Below are 23065 nucleotides of genomic sequence, written 5' to 3' on the forward strand. Positions count from 1 at the left end.
GCACGGTAGTAGGGATGTGTGATGTGCTTGTGGGGAAGCCATGACCCTCGGGCATTCCCTTCGCTCAGGAAAAGGGGGTGTCGTGGCATGCTTAAGGGGGTCAGCAAGAGCTTTCTGTCCCCGGGAGGAGGAATATTGTGTAGAGTTACCTGCGCATGGTAAGAAAAGTTCACTTTTTATTCGTTTCTCGGTTCGCGATTCCTCGGCAAACGGCGCAGCCCCTGGTTGCCTGCACTCGGGGCCGCGCCCGCTGCCCACCTGGGCACGCCACGGAGGACGGGGGTGAGCGCAGCACCCACTCTGTCTCCAGCTACGCACTGTTGTGCACTCGTTTATCCCTGGCCTCAGCGTGACCTCTGTCCTGGCCAGCAGTCACCAGCGGAACGTGGAAAAGGCTGCCAAGAATCACGCGGTAGGAACACACCTACAGCCACGTGTGCTGCGTGAACCCACGTGCTCGTGGTGTGGGAACCAATCCCTGATGAGCAGCAAATTTGGCGGCTTCCGAATTTTAGTTAGTGCAAACCGTGACAAACTTGTGTAGTGAAGTCTCGCCTACACCCGTCATCGCCTTTCAGGGATTAATCCTTAGGAGGGAAATGTGGAGACCAAGTCCATTTTTCACGGCTTGGGATACATAAGCCGGAATTTGTCCTAATCGCTCTGGAGGGCAGTGACAGTCGAGGCACATTTGGATTTGGTTTATTATCACTGATGGATCTGCCCCTCGTGACATTCCTGATGCTTTTAAGTTCTCATTTCAGAATAGCACGGGTCGCCTTTCTCTCTTCCAGCTTTCATTTCATTAGTGAGCCATACTTTTTCTTGTGCTGCTTAATACCGTTTCTTTTCCAGCCATCGGCTTATCTCGGTGGCTTGCTCCTCCCGGCTGGCTCCCGCTCGGTCTCACTGTAGCTTCACGTCACCGTATGCCAGGAGCTTGGTGACCCAAGACACGGTATTTCATGTCCTGCAAGCAACAAGTCACATGAGCCTGCAAAATCACGGCCGTGCCTTTCTGTGCAGTGACTCTCCTTTGTCACTACGCATGAGTGAATGAGATTCTCTTCCTACTTCTGTGCCTCTCATATGAACTATATCCCATCAGCAAAAAAAGTGCTGGCTTTCTGCTTTTAGTGAGTTTGCAGACTTAAAACTCTGAACTAGGCTTCCCCTTTACTTTCCTTGTTGACATTTGACCATTCAGTACTCCATGCCATTAATAAATACTCTGTTATATACTACTAGATCAGGGTTCCTCAGCCTGCCCACTCTTGACATTTTGAGCCAGATAATTCTCTGTTGTGGGGGCTGTCCTGTGCCTTGTAGGATGTTATCAGCATTCCTGGCCTCTACCCAGTAGATGCCAGCAGTACCCCTTTCCCCCGGTTGTGACCACCAACAATGTCTTCAGACATTGCCAGTCGTTCCCTTGGATGATGAAATCCCTTCAGTCAAGAACCACTGTATGAGACTGTCTTTCAGGGGTGTATCAGCAAAGATATAAACAAACAAGACTATGGGATTCTCTGAGGCAGGTTGGCATGTCAAGGACAGAGTGCCTTTAAAAGGAAGGTAATGGAAAAAGTAAAAAGGAAGTAATGGAGAGGTTCCTGGCCCAGGTTTTCCCAGATGTGGATGAGAAGTTAGGAGCAGAGAGAATTCTAGAGGGGTCTTAGCGGTGTTCTGGTTGGTTCCGTCACAATGGCTGGGAGAAAGGGCGGATAAGCCTGGTGATGTGGCCCAGCCTCGATAACTCTGTGGGGCACAGCACAGTGGTGTCATCGTGTAGGTCTCTGGAGCAGGGCAGTATCGCCGGCCTCCCTCCTACCTCTTCCTAAGGGGCGGGTGGTTCTGAGCAAACGATTGTGGGTGCCCGTCACCCTCACACAATGCCCCTTGGCTCCAGACTGACAGAGAATCAGCAAGGCTATCTATCCCTGAATCTCTTTATTCTGATACTTGATTCAGAAAAGAATCCTGCCACTTGAACGTAGGTTTCTAATCTCTCAAATGCGAAACGCTTTGTGTCTTCAAGGAGAGCCGAGAGACCATGTGTGCCACATAAATACGGCTCCTTGGCCACCACCTCTGTCCCGTTTTTGCATGGATTCCGCCCTCCCTGTAATCTACGTCTTCCGAACAGCGACCAGGGGAGTTCACACACCTGAGCCATCCTCTTCTTCAAAATTCCTAAGAGTCAACATAAGAATCATCTCTTTCCTGGGTCTTTAGCATTGCTCCGCGTTTCTTCATAACCAGAACTTCTATCCCCTGCCTCCTTTTCCCTTAAACCCCCCAAAAGCTGGAAGTGCTAAGGAAACCCTGTCGAGGGAAGATCTATTAGCAACTCGGATGTTCAAACCAAGCCAAGCAAAACTGGCAGACAGAGGATGGACTTATGTTTATGTTGTTGCTTTTTAAAGTATGTGTACAGGCTGAAGCCTGATTAAACGGAGCCCGGTGTAAGAGGACATGCCTGCCAGTTCACACCTCTGAGCTATCTTCTCTTCTGACACACGAGGTGTGCCTTCAGCTGGGAGGGAAGAGTGGGATTTTAAGGGCAATGTTCCCCTGCTGCTGAAGATCCACGCAGTTTCCTTGGCCTGTTGTATATTTCACCCAGATCCCGTCGGAACAAAACTTGGCCTGCACAAGGGTAGTGACGGTGATGCCCTCTCAATGGTGGGAAAATATGGGCAACAGAGATGCGTCGCAATGGCGAAGAAGGCTTTTCTGTTTGTGAAGACACAGCCGAGCAGGAGAAGCTCTTCTCCTTACGTGGCCTTGCACGGCTGCGACATATGGAGAGAGGAGCGGGGTATCTCTGCACCTCTGGACTGTAGACGCTTCCCCCAGCCTCGGGGAGCTCTCCTTCTCTGCATCTCTGTGGAAGCCAGCCCAGTGTGACAGAACGGAGGCTGGGCAGTTGTAAACTTGGCAGAAGGGGAAGAGCTGAAAGGCTCTCGTTAATTTTTCTCACTAGTAGGGGCTTTTATGAATGCAATCATTAGAGCGCTCTGTGAGCCACCATCCCTGAGAGAAGCCCATGTTTACAAAGTCTTGGTTTAAAGGGGCGCCTGGGTGGCTCAGTCGGGTAAGCATCTGACTTGAGCTCAGGTCATGATCTCAAGGTTCGTGAGATCGAGCCCCGCATCAGGCTCTGTGCTGACAGCTGGGAGCCTGGAGCCTGCTTCAGATTCTGTGTCCCCCTCTCTCTCTGCCCCTCCCCCGCTCATGCTCTGTGTCTCTCTGTCAAAAATAAGTAAGCATTAAAAGAAATTAAAAACAGGGGCGCCTGGGTGGCGCAGTCGGTTGGGCGTCCGACTTCGGCCAGGTCACGATCTTGCGGTCCGTGAGTTCGAGCCCCGCGTCGGGCTCTGGGCTGATGGCTCAGAGCCTGGAGCCTGTTTCCAATTCTGTGTCTCCCTCTCTCTCTGCCCCTCCCCCATTCATGCTTTGTCTCTCTGTGTCCCAAAAATAAATAAAAATGTTGAAAAAAAAATTTTTTAAAAAAAATAAAAAAAATAAAAAAAAAAAAGAAATTAAAAACAAAAACAAAAAACCCCGCAAAGTCTTGGTTTATGGACATCTTTGCTTTCTGGTTTGGGAACGTTCGGATTTTTATCCCCAACTTACACCGTTCTCTTCATATAAGGAGAAAGTGGCTTCTACTCTTCCATACTGCAGCCAACTAAGAAACCTTTTAAATAGAATTTAAGCTGCGTGGGGAAACAAAAGTATGAAAACCAAGTCCAAAGAAAGGCTTTCATCTTGTTTTTTGTTGGTCCGTTTGTTTGTTTAAGCCACACATTGGACACAGCCCCGCACCTGTGTAACTTTCTTCCCAAGCGGACATTTCTTAACTGTGGCCAGTAGATCTCTCCTCCCCTGACTATGACCATAGCAGAAACATCATGTCCAAAAATCAGCAGCTCCTTGGCTTGTAACACAGAGGCTTGTTACTCTCTTCCTTTCCAAAAAGATTTAAGCATTACCTTCTTGAACAGAGAATACCTTATTTTCAATTCTATGCAGTTTTAGAAAATGAATGATAGAGACTGTTGATTGATTTGCTTTATTGATGTCAGTCATACAGTTACACATTTAAGATCAGTAGAGAAAAGCGCTGATGGTATGTTATCGAGTGTGGCACTATTTGGGGCGATAAAACCAATTGATTTGCTCTGTGATTTACTGTCAACATAATCCTGCCACGCACTCTCCTTGCTTTGCTGACAGCTTGTCCCCGAGAGAGCTCCATGGCGGAAAGGTCATGGGGAAGCCAGAAGGATCAGAAGGATCCTACTACACCAAATGTACTTAGTCCTTACTGTGATTATGGCTTAGTCTACTCAGGCTGCCGTAACAAAATACCAAAAACAGGGGGGGGGGGGGGGACTTAAACAACAGAAATTTATCTGGAAGTCCCAGATGAAGGTACCAATAGATTTGGTGTCTGCTGAGAGCCTCTTCCTAGTTCACAGATGACCCCTTCTTTCCACACCCTTACAAGATGGAAAAGAGAAACTCTGGGTCACTTCATTTCTTTATAGGGACACTAATCCCAACATGGGGGTTCCATTCTCATGACCCCATCTAAACCCAATCACTTTTCAAAGGCCCTGCATCCAAACACCATCAGATTGGGGGTTGAGGCTTTTAACATAAGAAATTGGAGGAAGGGGGCCACAAACATTCATTCCAAAGCATTATCCTTTAAAAAAAAATCTGAAAGACTCTGGTGTAATGCACTCAGTTCTTAGCTTCTTGAGCTCTAACTGTATATGTAAAATTCTAAATTACTACAAACCAGACAATGAGTAAGGGCAGTGTTAATGCCAGAAATAAATTCTCTGGCATTTTTTTCCTGTGTAACAACATGTGAATCACCTGTACAAAGTGTAGTTTGAACATTTAAGTAATAACTAAGAATCGAGGGCTTCTAGAACTTTTGCAAGTTTTGTTAAAATACAACCGATGAAAAGAAAACTGTGCACAAAACTGAGAAATGTTAATTCTCGAGCATAAAAGTAAAATTTACTACCAAGAATAAGGGAGGGTTTCACTGAAAACTTCCCCCAAGCCAGATTTTTTTTTAAAACCACATAGGCCTTTCTCCTTTTTCTTTTGCTTTCCCTTTACCTACTCTGTGCTTGATTTTTAATCTTCAGCCTGATAAATGAAGATACGTAAATACTGAAATATATGTATATACATAGAAGCGTGTGTATGTTATGATTTGGCAGTAATGCAGATAGTAAATCAAAAATATTCTGCTACCTTTGCTCCTGTTAGTTTCCTGGAAATATTTTGTCTTCTTCACTGTGACCCGTCTTTGTTACAAAGAAATTCTCTGTCCTGACTTGATGACATTTTGCATCTTTATTTTTCTCATATTTCAAGCTCTTAGACAATGTTTGGTAATGTGCCCTCAAGATATAGTCCAAAACAATTTGCTTAAGGCTTACAAATTCAGTCCTGTGTTCGTAGGACTACATAGCTGGATGATCAGTGGGTTGATTGTATGAAAGATGTAGCCACAACTTGCCTTCTGTCCACGTGCTAGTCTTATAGCAAGTTTAGGATGGATGCATCTTGTGTTTCAATTTATAAATGATGTATTTCCACTTTGGTGATAAAATTGCATATCCCATGACTTGTCACAGACCTTCACTCCAGAAGAAGCTTAGCCCTAAAAGTTTGCATGGGCAGAGTGTCCATGACCGAAGTCAGATCCTGATGTCACCGTCACCCTAGGGTCCTGTTGGAGTTGATTTTCCAGGCAGCATAATGTCAAGTACGTTGGCACACTCTTAGAGAAGACTTCAGGTCTTTTTATAGGTGGTAAAAGTCTATTTTTAATAGACAATTGATAAATCTTTCCCTGTTAACTCAGTAAAAGTTTGAAATAATGTACCCAGATAAAAGCCACACACATTGAGTGGCTTTGAAATAACTCTTTTTCTTTGGTATTGACACACCAGGGTGCCATCAATGTTCCGAAATAGCAGAGAATCCCCTTTGAACTTCATTTCTAGTTGCCACCAAAGATTATCCGCATTCACATCAGTTTTCCTTTTATTTCCTTCAGATTCTCTTTGTAGCCATTAAGAAAGGATTGTAATAAAAGATATTTAAGAGCTACATAGATCACATGTCAGAGCAGAAGAAAATTGTCTACTGATTTAGCCATTTATCCTATTTTATTGTGAAGAAGTTAGGAAAGGAGAACAAGATGAACCCAGCAAATGATAACACAGCTCCTTTTTGTTCTTAGAGTTTGGCTATCGCATTTTGTAACCAGTGTGCAAATACTACTTCTGGGCACGTCCAGCTGTTACATTAGTTCTTCCTACATGACAGGGAAATACCATGCCTATTGAGTTTCAAATTTCATAATATGATTGTTCTGAATATTACCAAATCTTTATATGAAGACAGTAGCTTAAAAGTTTGAAGGGGGCACCTGGGTGACTCAGTAGGTTAAGCTTCTGACTCTTGATTTCAGCTCAGGTCATGATCTCACGGTTCATGCGTTTGAACCCTGCATGGGGCTCTGTACTGACAGTGCAGAGTCTGCTTGGGATTCTCTGTCTTCCTCTCTCTCTGCCCCTCTCCTGTTCTTTCTCTCTCTGTATCTTTCTCTCTCAAAGTAAAGAAATAAACTTCAAAAAAAAGTTTTAAGGAGATGACCAAATAAACCATGAAAAAAAAGCTTATATAAAGTAATTTTCCATTTCCTGTTGCACCAGCAGAGACATTCAGTTCCCCAAACTGGTTTCTCTGGACGAGTCAGTATTACCCCTGCTTCATCATGGAAGTCAGCAAACCTGCAGAATGACTGGTCTCTTTCCCTGGCACTACCTTTCTACCCAGTGTAGCGAGCCCGTCTCAAATAACGAACCAGGAGCAATGTGACAAGGCTGGTTCACTTCCAATGTTGTTACTTTTTGTACTTACAAGAAATGTACTGGTTTCATTAGTAGGCTTGCACAGGCGCAAAGTCATTTCGGAATGCTTTAGAAGTGGCTTTGGTTAAAAGCATAAGCAGGTTCCCCCACGTTGAGTGTCCTTGTTACGACGTTGAAATTGAGTGACACTCTCATTGAAGATGACCTTTTGTGGAATGTCCAACGTCCATCCTTGGGATATTCATCTCTGAGCTTTGGCCTTCGCTTAAACTAAGCTGTGGCATAATTGAGAAAAAGAAGACATGAGTTTTTAATTTTTCTCGTAGGAAATAATGCAATTCTTAAAATGATTTGTGACAGTTAAATAACTTTACACTTTCCCTATCAACACTTCCATCTTTATGTTCCAAGGATATGAAGTAAGCTTGTGCCCCAGTAAAATTTTCAGAACTAAGAAACACAGGTTTTGAAATACAGCTATGATTGTGTGTTTATACATAGATATATACACACATACATGTACAGATATGGGCCCAAATATGTGCAAGGAAGTTTAGTATATGTCATTTAGACTCTATGTTAAGCAGCCATTAATAAACACAAATAAGGAGTAAAATAAATTAGTGTCCCTACCCTGAAATTGTGAAGGATGATTTTGTTTTCCTGGGACTTTTCTCATAGGTAAATATGCGAGTATTTTTTCTAAACATAGGGTTTACTTCATTTCTACCCTCATTGTACTTATTGCCTTTATCTTTCCCAAAAGACAAAGGTTGTTTGTGATCAAAGATCAGAATCACTATTGTAATTTTTCATATTTTTAAAATCCTAAGAGGAACAGAAAACTTGAACTGTGGAAAACATGAAAGACGTGAACACTTTGTTAATGAGTTTTTATTACCATGCGTGTTTCTGTGGCGCATTTTACTTGCTGTAAAGCACAAACCACATACCGCTTTGCATCCTGCTTTGTTCATTTTACGTTTATTATTTGTCCAGACACATTGCTACACGGTCGTCATAACTACCATTTTTAATGGTCTGTTGATATCCCCTTGTGCAGTAAGTGGTAGTTTTGGAATTATTTGTTTTAATTTTTAATTACACATTCTCTTATTATTCATTAGATCCAATTCAAAGCCAACTGAACGATCAGAATCACCATAAAATCTAGATTTGCCATTAGCTAGGTCAATGCATCTGATAAGCGATAGCAGTTGTCTCTTTTTGTGATGTCTGTAATGCAGTGATGGAATTCAAAGTCCGACAAATATGCATTTTAGGAGTTATATAAGAATTTATCAGCTGGCACTTAGGCATAAGAATTGAAGGCATTTGAGTGTTGCTGTGTACTCTGTTATGCTAGTAGTATGCTAACTGTAAGACATGCCACCTTGATCGTTGGCTTTCGTCCACTCTACCCACCAAAATTAATGTATTTCCTCTTCCTTTTAACAGCAATGTGCTGGCACCGTTCTTACAGAGCGTATGCGTTCTCCTGCCAATTACATTCACTTACGTACGTGCTCTACAGCCTTTGACTTTCCATCCTAAGCTCTTGGTGGACGGGAGTGGCTCTCTCATTTTTGGCTTACGAAGGCACTACCCTGCGCGCAGTCGATGTTCACCAGACGTCGTGTGTGTTTTTGTTTCTGTGTGTCACGTTCACAGGAGGCAAAGTTGGGAAGTGTAACGATGCTAAAAATGTTTACTCTCTTGTTTTTTTTCCACCAGTGGGATGGAGTAGGACCTCTTCCAGACTGTGCAGAACCACCAAAAGGGATCCAGATGCTGTGGCACCCATCAATAGTCAAACCCTACCTCACACTGCTCTCTGAGTGCTCAAACGCAGACACGCTGGAAGGGGCGGCAGGTGCCCTGCAGAACTTGGCTGCAGGGAGCTGGAAGGTATGACTAGTTCATTATCATAAGGAGGAAATCTGGAATTATGAGCACGTCCTCAGAAAGGAATAGAAATCCAGTTGTGAGATATGCAATTCCAATACAGTTTTTGAGGATGTTAGAGAAAGACCAGTTCCATTGAACTGTTGGACATAGAAAGGTATTCCTTTTAAAAATTCTCAAGGGCTCGGGAGTCCTTGAAGATCACTACAGAGTGTAGATGAATAGATGTAAGTGTGGTCATTGAAAATGCTGTGATATGCTTTCCATTCTGTCTGTGTAGCTGAGCTATTTTGTTTTCAGGGGAGATTGTGACATGTGGATGCTTTCCCAAGCCCTGTTGTTTCCTGTTAAGGGAGCTAATACCCAAGCACCTTGTTTCAAAACCCATGCAAACCCCTATAATGTTGTAGTTGGTCCAGTCCCCAGAGGAAAAGAACCTCTTTCATTTTCAACCTATGGGCTTACAGAGTAGAATAGTATTGCTGGGTCTCTTTGGCCAGAAGGGACAATGGGGAAGGAGATTAGGAGATTAGGAGGGCCTTTTTCTCTGAATTCTTGAAAATACACACTGTTCCTGATTGGTTTTCATGGAAAATTTCCACGACCCTCATTTGGGTAGGAAAGGAGTCACCATAGCAAAGAATTCTTGAGTTTAGTCACTAACCCTTACATGAGCTAACTTGTCTTATTGCACAGAAGAGTGTAGTCAAATGGGAGAATGAGGGCATATGGGGAAAATATCAAGAGAGGAAGTTTGAACCTCTGCCATCCATTTTTCATTTCATTTAATATAAAAGCCTGGGGCTTGGAAGACACATAAATCACTGTCTCGCATTCACTTTCTTTAAAACGATGTTAATAAGACACAGAGAATTCTCAGAAGCTCAGTATCACAGGCACTGCACATACTGTCCTCAGCATTGTCACACAACTACGTCCTCCCTTCTTGCTCTACTTTCCAATATCTGCCTTCTTGTGTCTTCTCTGTCGTTCTTTGTTTCCACTGCTGCAGCAATGCCTTCTTTCTCAGGTGGGACATCCCAGCCCTTGGGGACAAGCCCTGACAACACCTCCCAGGAGCTGGCTGCTGACATATGGGCAGACCCATCCCTTCTTTTGAGAGTCTTAGGAATGAACATCACTGTCTCTTTCCTCCCCGTCCATAGGTGTCCCCAATGTTGCTCAGAAAGAATTCAGGTTGGACTAGACTTGAAGTGAAGTTACCTTTTGCTTTCAACCAGAGAAAAGTTTCAAAAGTTGAGTCACGTCAGGAGGAGTCCCAGAGTAGGGCCTTGCATGACTGGGGAAGAAATAATAATGGAAATCACTTCCTTGAATGAACCCTGCGTTCGATCTTATCTCCCTCTAAATTTAAGAGGCTTTGATTCAAGTTACAACTCAAACTTAGTCTCTGCCTTTTCTGAGCTTTGTGACCCTGAGCAAATGATAGTGCCTGATTGCTCGGATGTGTCAGTTTCAGACGGAGAATACTGTGGCTGCTTCAAGTCACAGCTTGCAGATCAATCCTGACACTAGATGCAAAAATGGTGGCAGGATGCCACAGGCCAATGGACTGTTATTACATGTGGCCAAAAGTTTGGTCAACGCTACTTATCAAAAGCATTTGCCATCCTAATAACTCTAGAAAAATGGCGTAGTCCTCAGGCAGGGCAAGGGACTGCTAAGGAATATTTGTGTGTAGTTATAAATATATAAATATACGTATATTTATTTACTAAGAGCTTTCTTATCAAAATACAAATGCACAAGCATGCATAATAGTCAATCACATTATCTTCATTTACTGTATAATGTATTAACACACCATATTAAATGATAAGGACATATGTGGGAAGGGAAAGTAGACAATCCATAGTGATGATTTAGGGTCATCGTTAAGCCAAATACTGATAAATTGTTATAATTTTTAAAAGATCAAAAATAACTTGTACAAAAACCAAACAGAGAAATCCTTCCTTTTCAAAAAAAAAAGATTTTTTTAAGAAAAAGTCTTCACTGATTAACAGATTGATTAAAGACTCACAATGGGATCAAGTTTCATGCAGACAGTGCTACCATCTGAAACCTAGAGTACTAAGAATGTATTTTTATAGCAACTGTTGAAATTTAGTGGCATTTTTTTAGTGTCCTTAACTTTTTATGACCCAAACAAAAGCAGAAATGTAAAGTGTAAAGCACCAGAATTCTGTATAGAGACAGCTTTTTATAGACCTCATCATGCGAAACAATAACTTCTCTTTATAGGAAGATCACGCACACTCTTTTTCTGTAACAAATTGACTAGGAAACTAGATCTTCATAATGGTGTTAAATACTTTTTAAACTTTAAGAGACTCATTACTTGGTTTATGAGCATCAGAAAAAGAATAATGGTATAATGGCAGAAGCAGAGTGATACATTTTTTTCATAGTCAACATGGACTTTGTTTACTTTTTTTTTCCCACTTACAGCACAATTATTTTGTTTGTCACGGAATATCAAAACAATTGGCTATAGTACTTTGGAGATTTCCAAAATGTGAATGAATGCTCTTTCAACTCGCATTTATGGGTTATTTCCGTTGTAATTGAACTTTATGCAAACCTAGGGTTTGAACTATAGAAATACATTCTGCACTTATTATTAAGTCGGATACTTTAGATATTTTTGTAGAGTCCCCCTAAAATGTGACCATTTTAAAAGAATCTATTATTTATTTTATTTACTTTCTAAAAAAAGATAGAGTAAAGAGATTCTTGGATATTAAGCTGTTAATATTTAATGAGGTAACATGATAGCAACATAGATGTAGTGAAGAAAGAAACAGAATCTCTGGCCATGTGGCCAAAATGAATAAAAAATAAGAGAACTGGGAAATTTGAGACTTGTCCCTAGAGTCAGGGGCAACAGCCTTGACAAGGACAGTGAATTAAGTGGAGCTTAGCAGTTGGAGTACCATGTAAAAGTGAACCCGGGCATCAGTGGAGTACAGCAAATAAAAGCAGAAACCATGGTTTGACAATTGTCTTATTCTAGTTAATGGTGTGATGTGAAGCATAAAGTTTAAATAAAAAGAAACAAAGTTTTGGGGCGCCTGGGTGGCACAGTCGGTTAAGCGTCCGACTTCAGCCAGGTCACGATCTCGCGGTCCGTGAGTTTGAGCCCCGCGTCGGGCTCTGGGCTGATGGCTCAGAGCCTGGAGCCTGTTTCAATTCTGTGTCTCCCTCTCTCTCTGCCCCTCCCCCGTTCATGCTCTGTCTCTCTCTGTCCCAAAAATAAATAAACGTTGAAAAAAAAATATTTAAAAAAAAAAAAAGAAACAAAGTTTTGAAAATGGTGCATGAAGCATGATGCCTAGGAGGTAGGAATTGGGTCAGAATAAACACAGAGGCTATCTGAAGATCCTGCCCAATCAACAGGCTCCTAGAGACAACACATTCAGTTGGACATGATGACCAGCCTGAGGCAGGACAAGGATGGGCCCAACCTAAGGAGGAGGAGATGGAGAGGATCTAGGTCATAACCACGTCACTGGCCTTCATCACACATGACTTAGTGATTTCTTCCCCACAGGACCCCAGTAGCTAGTCCTGATAGCAAGGACTGCACTTGTCTTGTGAGTGCCATATACATCCAAATCCACTATAGAGTAAACCTGGCTCTTGGGAGTTTGGCATTACTTTCGTCATCGTCATTGAACGATCTGATTTCCAAAGCCGTAAGTTATAGAAACAGCTACACCTGGGGGGACTTCCAGCCAAGATGCCCAGATGAAGTGACAAGGTCCGGGTTTACCTACCTTTAAGGAAAAATAACAACAACAACAAATAATCTAGAGAAATATAACAAACAATGGTTTTTAAGACACCAAGCATTAGTCAGTGAAGGACAGTGATCTAGGAGAGACAGAAAACAAGCAAGGTGAGCCCTCCGATTGCTCCAGCACGCTGCCTTGGGAGTCTGCAGACCATGGCCCAAGACCTGGGAACTCCAGAGGAGCTCAGGAGACACTGAGCCTAGGAGACGGAGCTGGGGATCTGGGGAGACAGGGCGCCTGGAGTTCATAGGACAGAGTTCCAGACAGGAGAAAGCCACCCACAGAGGATTCCCCTCAAATATTCAGCAGGGAACTATCAGTGAATGCATGTGAGGTAAATGCCCAAAGCAGAGGAGAGAAGCTCATGCAATTAGGGAGAATTAAACTCGGCTCACACAGGGATGGGTATAGTGTGCCTAACGAAGAGCCAGACAGGAAGACCTCGTACTTCATGGGCCACTGGGTATGTGCTCAGGAGGGTCTTGTCTCCTGATACTAAGCATATAATTAGCCCTGGACTAAATATGACCTGGTCTCTCCTATAAAATCTTAAAAGTAAGATCCAAAAGTAGCAATCGTTTCCACATTAACTGAATCCTAGAACAATGCTTAAAAATATCTGTAGGAATACAAAAAGCATGCAGCATCTAGCAGATTAAAATGAAGAATGTCTGGCATCTTAGTTGAAAATAAGCCTACGACCAAATAAAGAGGAAAATGTAGTTCATAATAAGGAGGAACATTAATCATTCACAAGCGACTCAGAACGGACACAGAAGTTAACATTAGCAGACAAGCAGTTGCTATCAACTGTGTTCCCTGTGTTCAAGAAGTTAATTAGAACGTGGAAAGTAAGTAAGACTCAAATAAAACCTCTAGAGTTGTAAATACAATGTATGAAATAAAACACACATGGGATGGGATGGGATAATAGGAAGGTTAGCTATTGCAGAAGAAAAAGATTTACAAACTGAACAGAAACTACCCAAAATGAAACACAAAGGAAAAAAAACCCATAAATTATCAGTGAGCCTCAAGTGGCCTGATACACATGTAATTAGAACCCTCAAAGGTGGGGTGCCTGGGTGACTTAGTTGGTTAAGCATCTGACTCCTGATTTCGGCTCAGGTCATGGTCTCACAGTTTGTGAGATCGAGCCCCATGTCAGGTCCTGTGATGAGAGCACATAGCCTGCTTGGAATTCTCTCTCAATCCCTCTCTGCCCACACTCTCTTTCAGTCTCTCAGATAAAGGTAAAAAAAAATTCTTAAAAAAAAAATCCCAAAGGAAAGGAGAGAGAAAGGAGAAAGATAAGAGAACAAAAATATTTGGAGAAATAATACCTGAAAATTTCCCAAATGTAATGAAAACCCTAAACTCCCAGATCCAAGCAGTTCAAGAAAACCCAAGCAGAAGCATAAAGGAACCGCACTAAGGTGCATCAGTCAAATTGATCAAAATCAGTAGTAAAGAGAACATCTTAAAATCAGCTAGAGAGTAACATTGTGTGTCAACTGCACACACACACACAAATTATGACTTATTAAAAAAAAAAGGCAGCTAGAAGAAAAAAAGACTTGTCCTTACAAAGAGAAGAGTGACAGCTGATTTCTCATCAGCAACAATGACGATGAGAAGACAGTGAAGCAACATTCTGAATCTGCCGGGGCCAATTACATATAAAACTGATTCTGGTTCGGTAACTACCAGGCACAACCTGCTCTTAAAGGAACCCCAGGGGCACAGATTATACCTAGGACAGTTGTAATACGATCAGGAACCTAATCCCCATTTGAGCACAGTTTAAGACACGGGCTAACCTGGAAACTGGCATTATTAATTATCTGAGCAGGTGGGTCAGTGGGAATTCAAACAAAAACTTCAGGTTAACTGTTCTTGCATCATCAGAGCTGTGGGGCTCAGGTCTTGCCACTCGGTATTCTGTTCTTCCGGTCCAGAGGATAAGCAAGTATTCATCGGCCCCGTGTCAGGGTCTAACCCCACACGCAGGGACCACAGGATTAAGGGATTAGTTTGGCTTTAGAAAAGACCAGTAAAGGAGCATGTGAGCACTTTAAGCCCTAACAGTGTTTCTGTGGAAGTGGCTACGACTTGCTGGCCCTTTCAAAAATTGTGGTAGCTTTGATCCTTTTTATTAGTTCCTTTCAGTGGAGAGTGCTATTCTTAAATAATAACCACTAGATTCTAAAAATTAACCTAATATGATCTTTCATCAGGTAAACACTTTTTTACTCTCCGATTGTGAGCTGTTAGTTGGAAGACACTTGAAACAGGAAGCTGAGTTTGACTCGGTACCTTCCCCCTGGTACCTTTCCAGTATAATAAACATGTAAACGAGAAGTTCAAAACCCATTGTGGATGCTATGGTAGGAACGTATACACAAAGGTGTATGTCTACACTAGGCACAAGAGTGTTCCTGGAGTCGGTTTTACAAGGAAGAGGTCAGGAATGAGGAAGTACACTGCCAACGTCACTAGCTAACACCTTAGGGCTAGGAGTCCATGACTAGAGTTCACTGTAATACACTAGCAGATCTCCTTTAAGAAGGATGCTAGCGGCCATAGCAAAGAGGTCCCAGATACTCAAGGGCTAATTCAAGATAGAAGACAGAAGTTATCTTCTCTGATGTAACAGGTATGGGCAGGTGTGTGAAGAGGGAAGCTACCCTCCGTGAATTAATTCACCCCGGCTCACAACAGCCGTTCTGCCATCTTCAACACGTGACTTCCAAGGCTACTCTTGTTGTCACCATCTACCAGCAAGAAGCGGAAAAAAAAACCCCACAAATCCACAACCAGAAATGTTCCCTTACGAGAGTCAAGATCTTACGTGTGTGTCCCTCGCGCATAATCTGGGCTCAACTCCTAGCCTCCAGTAGACACATGCTTTCTCTACATTCCTAGGCCCCTGACAGTGAAAACCAATTCCCAGTCATAAAGTAATCTGAATCCAGATTCAAAAAGAGTAAAATTCTTCGTCCCGAAGGGACAGAGACTTGGTAATATATTCAATTTATGTTCCAAAATAAAACCGTTAACATCTTTGTAAAAACCAATGGCACTTTAGGTACCTTACTAGCCAGGTCTTCAACCAAAGGTGTGCCTTGTGTTTGCAAGACGGACAGGGTTTGTATCAGCACAGTCCCTCCAGACGGTGCTTCATGTCCCCCGAATAACGTGTTTTCTGGATCCAAGAGAAAAATATGAGATGTAACTCCCTCTCCCCATGAATCACCATGTTTATAAAGAAAAAAAAGAAGGATGCAATAAAGGAAAAGCTTTCTGATTTAGCATCTAATAAGTGAGGGTGAGGAACAATTAAATTACTTTCATTTTGTTATATTGAATAAAGAATCCCTGAGTCCTCCCTGCCTACACTTCCCAGTCACCATCTTTGCTGTCAAAAAAGCAGGGGAGGAAGCAGATTCATTTGAACACTCATTCTTGTCCATATCCCCTTCCCAGTGGGATGTTTACACAGCCCTGTCACTAGAGAACGTGCCAGACTCTTAGAATAAGATCTGTGGCATCCGTCCTCTCAGACACACCACGCCTGTGATCTAACAGCGTCACATTTTGTGGCCCAGAAGGCATTTCTAAATACCATTTGCACACAGTGAAGACATATTTGGTAACAGTCACCAAAAAAGACTCTCTGTGTTCAGAAAGGCCCATTGTTAAAGGTATGTTTTTTTCATTGAGAATTGCTGATCCTTGAGACGGCCTGAGAGGTAGGGGGACAGGTGTACTTGTTACTGTCAGTTGAGTGAATGCGTCTTCTCCATGGCTTTTATGTGAGCTTGACCTTCTTTATTTGTTCTTACCACAAAAGCATATCTAAATGCTTCCCCCCCCCCCACCCAGCCAGGAAATTCTCTTGCTTGCACTTCAATTTTCAGCATCGCATAAACACTTGCAGTAAAATTCAGTCTTTGCACTAACCTGACTTAACGTTTTAAAAATACAAACAAACACTTTACGTATGCAATAGCTGCCATTACCTTAATTAAACATCTTATTTATTAAACTGATTTATTGGTTTAACGACACAAGGGAGTTCCTCACTAGCCCTCTTCATTACAGATACAACTTTTTAAAATGGACTTTGAAAACAAAAACATGTAATCCTGCAACAAGATCTGAATTTAAACAGGGGACACCTATGTCCTGTCTCCACCGCAGCCGAACCCCAGCATTTGAGGGCCTTGTGGTTAAGGTTCCCAGCTGCTTCATAAATCCTGTTGTGATCACCAGCCACAGTCCTGTATGAACACGGTAATCCAGGTAGAAATCCACACTAGAGAGAATAATGTGACGCGTGCAACAAAAGCCACACAGTTCCTGAGTATTTTGAACATTCTTTTTATAGTAAAGTGTCAGTTAGAATGAGACGGAAGAAGGAGAATTTTTTTGATACTTTCTGCCCTCATATCGCGAGAATGAAGGACTGCGGTAAATAACATAGCATCATAAGTGAATTCAGAAACAAATTTCGAAGTCTCGTGGAATCTGTGCAAAATTCGTTGCAGCTTATTCAATTTACAGCTGTCAGATTTTAGCACATTGTGGTCCTGTGACACTGGAGGGTGCCAAAATGCATCTGAAAGGTGAAATTATGTTTAGAAGGATTTGGTTTGAAAACGTGACTTTTTTTTACCATATCAAAAGGAAACGTAGGGAATTTGATAAAGGAATTCAACGGGGAAACAGACACGCGACAGAAAACCATTTAATCGCCGACTATGCTTCTAAAGCAGGAGAACTTGTAAGACATTCATCAAAAATATTAATATTTAATGTGAATAGAGATATTAGTCAACAAAGTCAAAAGTTTAGCACCATCAGGGGTTCAGCCTCTTAATAGAATATTTAGTACCGAAAAGAGAACACTATCTCTAGTTATTTAGCAAACTATTAGGATTTCAAGAGGGAAAAGCTAGTTAAATTGCAGTGTTGATCTTCTTTTAGGAACGTAAGTCAGCCTTAACCGGGGCTTAAGCAGGGGAGAAATTTTTGGAAAAATTGTAGCCATCAATCCTGTTTATGGCTGGGCTGAGAATTTGAAAAGTGAAGCTTCTGAGAATCCACATCAGATTGAGGTAGCCTGAGTGGAAAGGGTTAAAAAGCATTGTCCTCGCTTTATTTTTTAAATATTTTTATTTATTTTTGAGAGAGAGACAGAGCACGAGCTGGGGAGGGGCAGAGAGAGAGGGAGACACAGATTGGGAAGCCGGCTCCAGGCTGAAGCTGTCAGCACAGAGCCTGATGCAGGGCTCGAACTCACGAACCGTGAGATCATGACCTGAGCCGAAGTCCGACGCTTAACCCACTGAGCCACCGAGACGCTCCTGTCTTCACTTTATTACCAAATCCTCCATGGGGATAGTGAGGAACATTATTGAACAAAAAGTCATGTAATTTTCTTTATTTTGTGTGGTTCAGTTTGGTTTCATCTCTGCACTTGTATTGTGTCCAATGCAAAATGGGAAGAAAAGAAAATAATCTAGACGTTCCTAGGTAAACTCAATAAAATGCAGCTATTTTTCAGTCTCTTCAGGCTTAACACTTGGCCATATTTATGTTTGTCAGCCTTCATCCTCTCCTGCCCCCTGCAGTTGATGCTAAACTTGGGGGGTGGGGTTCTTACAGAAATATCCCCGCAGGGGACAGGGATTGGGTGTCTGTTTTCAGTGTGGCATCATCTCTGTCCTAAGCTGCCTCTTGCCCAGGACAAGCTTCCTTGTCCTGTCGGGCTCTCAGGCGGGATATGATAATTGGTGATAGGACTCTCTCTGGTCCAAGGTTCTCTCCCGGCCCACACCTGCCCCCCCCCCCCATAACTATTAAGCTCCCCTGAGATGCAGCCACATCCACTCCTTAACCCAGGCAAGCACTGTCCACACCTGCTGTTCTGATGTGTCCTCTCCTCCTGGCCGACTAACCCCCCTCTGCGGCCCTGGGTCCTCAGCCTTTCCTCCTCAGCTGACTTACATGGCCCACCCACTGGAGACAACAGAAATGCTCAGAGGCTATTCTCTGCCACACGGGAGCCACAGGAGCCCTTTCCTGCCCCCCAAGTCTGGTGCCGGTGGCTCTGTGGCCGCTGCTCCATGATGATGCAGGGACTTCGCCGGTTCTTGAACAGACACTGCCGTGAGCAGGGTGGGCAGCAGAGCCTCGGCCTTCTCAGCGCTCATCTTCCAGGGATCTTTGTCAGCCCCTCACACAGAGCACGACTTGTCTGGGGGCGCATCCGGTGGCAGCCCCCACAATGCTCTCACCCCTCCTGCTTCCTCTCCAACCCGGACCCCTTCTCTCCATGACTTGGAGGCTCCGTGTTGCCTGAGGAGTGGCCAAATTGTCTTCTGCCTATTCTCATCCCCTTCCACATATGTCCCAACCTTTTACCTACATCTGTGCCTTCCACCTTTAAAGTCAGCATTCACTGCTTTATGCTCTGTCCCGTCCTGAAAACACCTGGGTCAAATAATGGCGGACCTGTCTTCAGGGAGAGCCGTAAGCAAGGAGGAGAAGGAAGAACATTCGGGGGTTTAATTGCTGTCACATCACATGCACGGAAGCATCCTTTCCTGACACAAACGAGGCCTTTCTCTTTGCCATTCCAATCATATGCAACTTCTTGTATCAGATCTGCTAAATCTGGACAAGCTGTTCTCAAGACAGGGTTGAAATGCCCAGTAGTTCCATTGAGAGCACTTGAAGGGTCTTTAACTCAGGAGTTTCGAGGAGTGCCAGATGGGCTATTTATTGCGAGTCCTAAGTAATAGCATCCCCTATTAAACCAAGATTAATTGGTGCATTTGTAAGGATTATATCAGCCATGAGTGCAGATGTCTTTCTGAGAGGCAGATGAGAATGGAGGCCAAGCCCACCAACTCTGGGACAGCGCTCCCTGGGTTCAAGACCTGCCCAAGCGTCTGCAGGCTGAGAAGCCTTGCTGTGGCTCCCTTGCCTCATCTGTAAAGTGGAAGTTACCATAGTGGCTACTGCATAGGGTAGAGATGGGGATTAAATGAGTTAATACATATAAAGACATTAGAGCAGTGCCTGACAGTTGATTGAAGTGTTAAGTTTGTTTTTGAGGACTCGTGGCTCTCCTGGGATCACCACTGGGAAAGCATCTCACCAAGAAGAGTTTGAAACACATCTGTGCTCTTTTCTCCTGGACCAGATCCTTCTCCTCGTCTTTCTCCTCCTCTTCCATCTTTCTTGTCATTCTTCCCCCTCCCCTTCCTCCTCCCCTTCCTTCCCCTCTTCCTTCTTCTCTCTTTGAATCATCAAACATCGTCTCTTCAGTTCATGGACCACTTTTCTTAAAGGCATCCTGGTCCATGCCCTTCCCTCTACACCGACGTGCTCTGTGCACAGTGCTCTCGTATTCCATTTACGGGAAGTTAAGGTTCCACCCAAAGAGCCACTCAGCCACAGTGAGTTATGAAGCATTTTTCTCTCTTGTTCAGCTGTTTTTATGCCAGCGGTACTCCTACTTTGTTCCCGTCACCAAACTTTTGGCAACCCGCACACCTTTCTAAGCACAACAGAGGCTGCCATGCTTTTCAAGGCAACTCCCTTCTTTTCCAGGAAACCTCTAAACGAGCTTCATGTTTCTGTGTTGAGTGCACCTGTGAAACATTCCCCAGTTACTGAATTCCTTTCCCTCTTTCCACCCCTGCACTCTTTTACTCCTTCTGCTGGGTTTCATACAGGTTACACGCGTGGCTTACACGTGATCTACTCCAAGACTGATTACTACGTAGAAACCATCACTGTCGTGTCACTTTGCACGTCAATAAAACTTGTGGAAACTTGCAACATCTCTTGAGTGGAATGTAAATAACGTATTCTGAGTCGTCTTGTATGGAACTAATATTGGGAATTTTTCATATACAGTTGACTCTTCAACAATATGAGTTTGGACTATGCACCTCCACTTAATCATGGACTTTTTTCAATAAATACATCAGTACTATAAATGTATTTTCTCTGCCTTATGATTTTCTGAATAATATCCTTTCTTAAGCTTACGTTCTTATAAAAAAAAATACAGTATAAATACATGTAACATACAACCTGTGTGTTAATCTACTGTTTGTCTTGTTGGTAAGGCTTTAGGTCAGCAGCAGCCTGTTACGTTTTGGGCGAGTCAAAAGTTTTATGCAGATTTTTTTTTTTTTAATTTTTTTTTTTTCAACGTTTATTTATTTTTGGGACAGAGAGAGACAGAGCATGAACGGGGGAGGGGCAGAGAGACAGGGAGACACAGAATCGGAAACAGGCTCCAGGCTCTGAGCCATCAGCCCAGAGCCCGACGCGGGGCTCGAACTCACGGACCGCGAGATCGTGACCTGGCTGAAGTCGGACGCTTAACCGACTGCGCCACCCAGGCGCCCCAGTTTTATGCAGATTTTTGACCACATAGGGGGTCAGTGCCCCAAATCCCGTGTTGTTCAAGGGTCAACTGTATGTGCAAGCACACAGAACTAAAAGTGTCAAAATAAAAGTTCTTTTCTGTGTATCAATAGTGTAAGGTCAAATCCATTATCTGATTATCTCTTTTCACTTAGGGAGAACATACCACTGATGTTGACCATTTTCCCATGCCAAAGAGGCGTATCTGTAACTCAGTCACGTTTGGGGCTATCTACAGCCATTTTTTGTTACTCCAAAATCACTTCCCCGGGAAGGCTTAAGGATTGTCATTATTTTCCAAACACCAGATCATCTTTCCATCCAACATGGGAGGGATGTAATAGCTGAACTTCTAAGAAGAAAAAACAAAGTCCAAGCCTTCCTTTCTTGGCTCATTTCAGATATGGCCAGGTTCCCCTCTGTCTACGTTTGGAAGGATGAAGGAGAGGGCGAGGCAGTGTCTGGGAGACTGAGCACAGGGGATTAGGTGAGAGAGAGGTGATGGCAGAGGAGGAAGTATCGGCAGCATCATAAAGAGAAACAGATGTAGAGTAACAGGACCAGGCTCAGGTGGCCCCCGTAGGCAGGGTATTTGACATCTTTGTGTCTAGATTTCCCCATCCGTAAAATAAGAATGCTAATGCCGACCCACCAGGGCCTTGGGGAACTAGGAGAGATCAGTAATGTACGAGCCAGCATCCTGGGCCTAGAAAGAGGTGCCAAAGGGGTCATCTTTAGGGCTTATGCTTCAGCCTGCTTAAGTGACTGAGAACATTCCCTGTGGTGTCTTAAAAGGTCCAGAATATCACCCCAGCAGTAAAGTTTATCGTTGACGTTCATCTTACAATACGTAGACATTGACCCTACATCTGATTTCCGTTTTCTTCTTTTTTCTAGCTTCTCTTCTTAGTTTTAGGGAAGAAAGCCAACAATGAGTGGGCTGCATAAGCTCAGGTTTCTAGTCTTTTCCGGGCACCGGAGACAAGAAGGTTCACAGGTAGTGGAGGAAGTGGATGAAAAGCCTATCTCAGCATGTCACATTGCAAGTGAAATTTCCGATGACACAAAGTGGTTTTGTACTGTCTTCACGAGGGGCCTCCCTCCCTCAGAAGGGATATCCCATCCAGACACCCAAATTTCAATGAGAAGTTTCCAAACCTTGAGATTTTTGTATGTCTAAGGATTTCTGACTGTTGATTTCTTTGCTCCCTGAGAGTGGGGCTGTGGAAGAGTCCATTGCAATCAAGAGATGCTTTATTGAATTCAGTCTGTTTCCCCAAGCCCCTCAGGCTTCCTAGAGCTTGAAGGACAGAGTGGGGGCAGGAGAAAAACCATACAGTGTGAGTTGATGGTGATAAGAAACTATGTGAATGTGACTTCTGACGTAGGACAGGATGAAGTTGTGTGTGTTTTTTAATCTCATATTTCATGCAGGGCTGGGCTGAGGATGTGGCAGGCATGGCGTATGCCCTACGTTCACTGCCAGAGGGGGCTCCCTGCCTGCCACAGGTGAGAGCCAGCTCTGGGGTGCCTGCCCTGATGGGAATGGGGGATGGAAGGGCCTGGTGGGGGAGGGGTGGGGACTCGGTCCCACCTTTGGTGGTTCCCTGAAGGACTCTGCCACAGAATCCAGAACTTCATGTCATGAATGCCATTTTCTTAAACCCTTACATTGCTTGGTTTTTATTGTGCACACTCTTCTCTGGAGTACTGTACAACAATATGAAGTATATATGTGAAGGTCCGGAAAACGTGGACCTCCCTGCATTCCGTTAAATGAATCTGAATGCTTTATCATCCTGAAGTTGCAAATACGTTTCAGATAAAAAGTAGGTGTGTTCCATTAAAGCCAACAACCACCAATCCAAAACAAACTGTATGTCTTACTTTATAAAATGGACACTGAATAATGGCCCCAGACATAATACATTTTGATCCAGATGTTTTCTTAAAAATCTGACGGTTTTTACTCTTGAC

At 43.4% G+C, this 23065-nt stretch overlaps 1 protein-coding gene across 1 annotated transcript in view; it reads left to right on the top strand.

Moving 5' to 3' along the window:
• CTNND2 (catenin delta 2) overlaps positions 1-23065 on the top strand; it is a 946486-nt gene that overhangs the window by 814664 nt on the left and 108757 nt on the right. Inside the window, 2 exon segments of the mRNA XM_030332482.1 lie at positions 8649-8822; positions 22523-22597. Coding sequence (XP_030188342.1) covers positions 8649-8822; positions 22523-22597 — 249 coding nt within the window.

Source organism: Lynx canadensis, chromosome A1 (assembly GCF_007474595.2).
Source record: "Lynx canadensis isolate LIC74 chromosome A1, mLynCan4.pri.v2, whole genome shotgun sequence".
Lineage (NCBI taxonomy): Eukaryota > Metazoa > Chordata > Mammalia > Carnivora > Felidae > Lynx > Lynx canadensis.